This window comes from Magnolia sinica, unplaced genomic scaffold (genome assembly GCF_029962835.1).
Source record: "Magnolia sinica isolate HGM2019 unplaced genomic scaffold, MsV1 ctg129, whole genome shotgun sequence".
In the NCBI taxonomy this organism is placed as follows: domain Eukaryota; kingdom Viridiplantae; phylum Streptophyta; class Magnoliopsida; order Magnoliales; family Magnoliaceae; genus Magnolia; species Magnolia sinica.
Window position 1 is genome coordinate 21,670 of NW_026682764.1, and position 5,002 is coordinate 26,671.

Consider the following 5,002-nt stretch of genomic DNA (forward strand, 5'->3'; position numbering starts at 1 on the left):
CTCGTGTGTTCAAATATGTAGGCTAGCTTTGGCCATGAAGGTGAAATTTGCCTAGGGAAAGATGTTGAAAGCCAAACATTTCAGCAATTTCCTTGACAGACAATATATTGCACTCCACTTAGGACATGTATATCACCTAGCCAATGTCCCTAAAATGCCATTTTCTCTCCACCATGAAAATTTATATTCACATACCAATAGCAATAGCATAACCATTGACATAGAAAGAAACACGTTTGACATACCCATAAACACAAACTCTGCTTCTCGTTCCAAAGCAATTTTCACGTATAATCCATACAGTAAATACGTGTGAAAAGGAAAACCACATATAATGTAAAAGTAACCATGTCCAAATACACATGCTACATAGTACATGTCTAAAGCCAACTTTTCAACCATGCTGATAAAAAAAACTCATGTTTTGCAATACCCATAGCCATGCCCAAATAACAGCCATATTAAGCAAAGCTCATAGTCATATATAAAACCCATTTCCACCCTTTAGCTCCACATTCTTGGTGAGGTCACAACACGCCCTGCATCCTTGATGAAGTCATGACATTTCGATCACACATTTTATTGTTTTCATGTTCAACACCTTGCTAATCTCCTCAAAACTCAGACTAGAGCTACACTGCAATAGATCTATAGCATGAACACAAACAATAGATTTTTAGGAGATACAACGTTAGATCCATGACAAATACAACAATAGATCGATAATTGATACAACAACATAGTCATGACAGATGCACTAGCGGATTTTTATATGAGAACCTACACATCTACATTTGATTTGTGGCCCATCCATCTAGATGGTGAGAGCACATAATGCACAATTTGTAAGTTTCCTGTATGGTATGTAATTGCTTCTGTGCACTGCGTGTCTGGGCCTGGTTCATGAGTGTAAGACCCAAGTGCAAGCCTAGCCTGCGCAGCTGATGACCTTGATATAGTAGGGCCAAAAAGGCCAAGCTGGCCAACAGGCTTTTGGTCCTTGTCTATTTTGGCTACGGTTGGGCTGAAATATTGTGCCTAAGAGCCCACGTCCTTGAAATATTCTTCCAAACATAAGAGTTAAAAATTTTCTACATTTGTGATTTTTCGTACATAGTCCATCCATGATGAGGTCCACAACATGGACGGGCCCAATTGCAGTACAGAAATGGCTCTTCTATCTTCTGGTCCTACCGGCTCTGAGTTAACATCTTCCATCCAACTAGTTCCACGTCCGTCCGTCCGACAGTGTTGTTTTTAGGGTAAAGCACCATCCGCTGCCAACAATATATGTGTCCCACGTCCGTCCGTCCGACGGTGTGGTGGCAAGGGATAGGATTTAGGCATTATTCAAATGATTCCTACTAATGATCCGGACTGTTTATTTATACAAGAAACACAGTCAAACAGGGTCTACTAAGGATGGATTGCGTACCGAGCAACTCAGCACGCTTTTATCCCACTGAGTAAATTCTGCTGGGCCACCGTGTATGTATGTACTTCATCCACACCGTCCAATCGTTTTTCAGATAATTATAGGACGTTGAATCCAAAATTGAAGCATATCCAAAGCTCAAGTGGACCACACCATAGAAAACAGGTGTAATAATGATTAACACCGTTAAAAATTTACTAAGGCCCATAGTGATGTTTATTTGTCATCACCTGTTCATAAGATCACACAGACATATATGAAGGGAAAATACAAATATCAGTTTCATCTGAAACTTATGTGGCCCACGGGTAGACTTTCAATTCATAATATTTCCTGTGGTGTGGTTCACTTGAGCTTTGGATATATTTAATTTTTGGTCTCAAGCTTTATAATTATCTGTTTAAATGGTTGTACGGAGTGGATAAAATACATAAATCACAATGGACCGCACAGAGTTTGCTCCGTACACTTAGCCTACCAAGCTACTTACGACGCAATATATTTTAGAAATAAATTTGTAAATTTGCACATTCATTGAGACAAGATGCTAGACTTACCTCATCAACGAATGAAGGATAGATGACTAGTTGAGTCGTTCCGTGACCAATCCATCCGCTTCTGTCCGCTGTCCACGCAGGATGAAGGGGATGTGCCCCACCTTTCTACGGTCCTCCTCGCTTCCATCTTTTAGTTTCAACCTATCTGTCAACTCCGTCGGCATGTCCCCTAAGAGGAGCTGTTGGAGTCCGGTGAGGTATTCAATCCCCTCTGGAAGAGTCTTCAACTCTCCACAGTTGATCAGAATTAGCTCTGGGATGCTTGCCAATGCTCCTTTCTCTATTACTATCCGATTTAGTTGTTTCATATCCCGTAAATAAAGTACCCTGAGCTTAGTAAACCGTCCATCGCCGAAATACAACTGCTGCCCTTCATAGGCCCTTTGAAGTCAAAGGTACATCAGATTAGGCAATGCTTGGAGTGATGAAAGGGGATCTTCTTCTCCCAACTTTGACCAATTCAACGACAAATGGGTGAGGTTCACAACGGAGCTAAGCCATCGAGGCACCTTCTCCAAACGGCCCTTCAGGTAAAGCTTTTGAAGAAGCGGTGGAGTGTTAGGAGAGTGCTTCCAATTGAAGTATTTCTTCCTCTCCAGTTGCCCTCACAGTCAACTTCAGAAGGTGTTTCATCTTTCCGATTGAATTGCACAACTCAGCTCCATCGATTTCTCTGACCTTAGAAATGCTAAGATTTCTCAGTTGGGTTAAGTTCCCAACTTTTCTAACAATCTCCCTTTCTTTGTCTTCGATATCCCGTAGAGTCTGTAAACTTGTTAAATTAAATATTCTTATAGGAACTTGGATGCTACTTAAGTAATCAAAATCCTTATAGAACTCGTCAGTAATTCGATATATATACAGTGTCGTAGTTTCTGTAGCTTCACAATCCCACTGGGTAGCCTCTCTAGCTTCGTATTCCTGACGTCCAGTGTTTGAAGGTTCTGTAGCTTCCATAAAGATTCGGGAAGCTCCCTAACTTCAGTTCCCCTTAAGTTTAGATACCGTAAATTGAACATGTTAGTCACTTCATCTGGTATGCTTTCGATAGGAACTCCTTCTAGATTTAGGACCCTCAACAATCTAAAGCTTGATGCCATCGTATTTAAAGAAGATGAAAAAGACGTGCTTCCACCAAACACCATATGAGAACGAAGATGTACCATACCTGCAGTAGATTGAATAATTTCTCCATTACTGTAGATTGACATGCGGCGGACTTTGCTTTCTTGCCTTGCTTGCTTCTCATCATATATCATGCAGAACTTCTCTTCATCTGATAAGGATTAGGCCACTTCACGTACAATATCATGCATTTGACAAGGTTTCACCCTTCCAAACTCGTTCGTCTCAACAACCTGAAGCATGTTACGAAACATGAGTTCCTTCAGGTGGTCTTCCGCCGCCTCTCCATGGTAAGTTTACCTTTCTCCTCCACAAAACTCTCTGCCACCCACAACCTAATTAGCTGCTTGCGATAAACTAAATAATCTTCTGGAAACATGCAACAATACAAGAAACAATGCTTAAGGCGGTAAGGTAGATCATAGAAGCTAAGCAACAAGATGTGCTTTACTCTTTCAAGCATTTTATCATTTGTCAACTGCCTGCTCAGGTTTCCGTAGACTCGATTCCACTCCAACGCTGTCTTGTCTTTCAATGACAAGAGGCTGCCCAAAGAAACAATTGCGAGTGGCAAGCCTCCACACTTTTCTACAATTTTTTTGTGCCAAATGCTGCGACTCTGGAGGACAGGGTTCCTTCCAAAACGCCTTCTTACTGAAGAGTTCCCAAGCCTCTTTCTCTTGAAGATGCTCGAGTGGAAATGGACAGTTTCTATCCCCTAATGCAGAGGCTGCATTCTGATTTCGAGTAGTAAGCATTATCCTACTTCCACATCTATTTCGTGGAAAGGCAATATTAAGATCTGTCCATGCATCTACATTCCATACGTCGTCTAAGACGAAAAGGTACCTCTTTCTGTTCAAATAATCACGCACCATCTCCCCTAGTTGTTTGCGATTCATGCTGCCCATATTGCTCGGAATCTCAAGTTCGTTTGTCTTGAACAGATCAGTTATCACCCTTTTTAGAAGTCCTTCCACATTGTAAGACTGTGAGACAGAAACCCAAACACAGCATTCAAAATGCTTCTTTACCATTTGATGCTTGTAAGCTTTCGCCACAAGATTGGTCTTGCCCAGACCACCCATCCCCACCACAGAAATAACAGTACGTCTTGGTTCTTCCTCTGTCAACCATACAACTATTCGACCTATTCTTTCTTTGAGCCCTACAATTTCATCATCGTCTTCATAAAGAGCAGTTTCTCCATGATGTTTCCATCTTTCATTAGCATTCTGTGAGCTTGATCCATCTTCTGTATTAGTAAGATTATATTGATCTTTTCTCATTGAAATGGATGCAATATTTCTCTTTAGACCTTGCAGTTGAGTGGCAAAATGGTGCCTATAGCGAATATTCTTGAGGAGAGTGATGGTATTAAGGAGAAAACCCCTGAATCCACCTCGTTGTGGCCTGTCCATGCGATACACGAACTCATCGATGATGTCCTCCACTTCATATGTAGCATCTCTCACTTGCCCCGCCCAGGTTCTCAATCCTTCATTGCTATCCTTTCTTCTATCAGCATCCCTTAAGAAGGCTCGCATGTTTTCAAGTTCGAGGTTGATTTCTTCTACTTCAGTCCGTACCCCCCTTAGTAGGGATACTTCTTGAGTCAGAAGGGCACTTAGCTTTTCAAACAAGAATCCAGCAACACTCTCCGCCATTGCTTCTTTAACACAAGACAAAAACAGACGTTATCAATTGAAATAATGCTTTGGAAACGGTAGATACAAAAACAGACGTTATCAATCCAAATAATGCTTTGGTAATGATAGATATAAAAATACTTCACAGTATTGTTTCGGTTTTTCTTTACTTTACTTTTTTCTGTTTATTTTTATTTTTATTTTTTGTTAATCTTACACAGAAAAGGTTTAAAAGA

At 40.8% G+C, this 5,002-nt stretch overlaps 1 protein-coding gene across 1 annotated transcript; it reads right to left on the reverse strand.

The window, feature by feature from the left end:
- Nucleotides 1-310: 310 nt before the first annotated feature.
- LOC131236034 (disease resistance protein RPM1-like) lies at nucleotides 311-5,002 on the reverse strand. The gene is made up of 2 exons (XM_058233122.1): nucleotides 1,993-5,002; nucleotides 311-648 (listed from the first exon to the last, which is right to left on the reverse strand). Exon 1 carries the CDS (start codon nucleotides 4,782-4,784, stop codon nucleotides 3,585-3,587), a length of 1,200 nt encoding a protein of 399 aa, XP_058089105.1. The 5' UTR covers nucleotides 4,785-5,002; the 3' UTR covers nucleotides 311-648; nucleotides 1,993-3,584.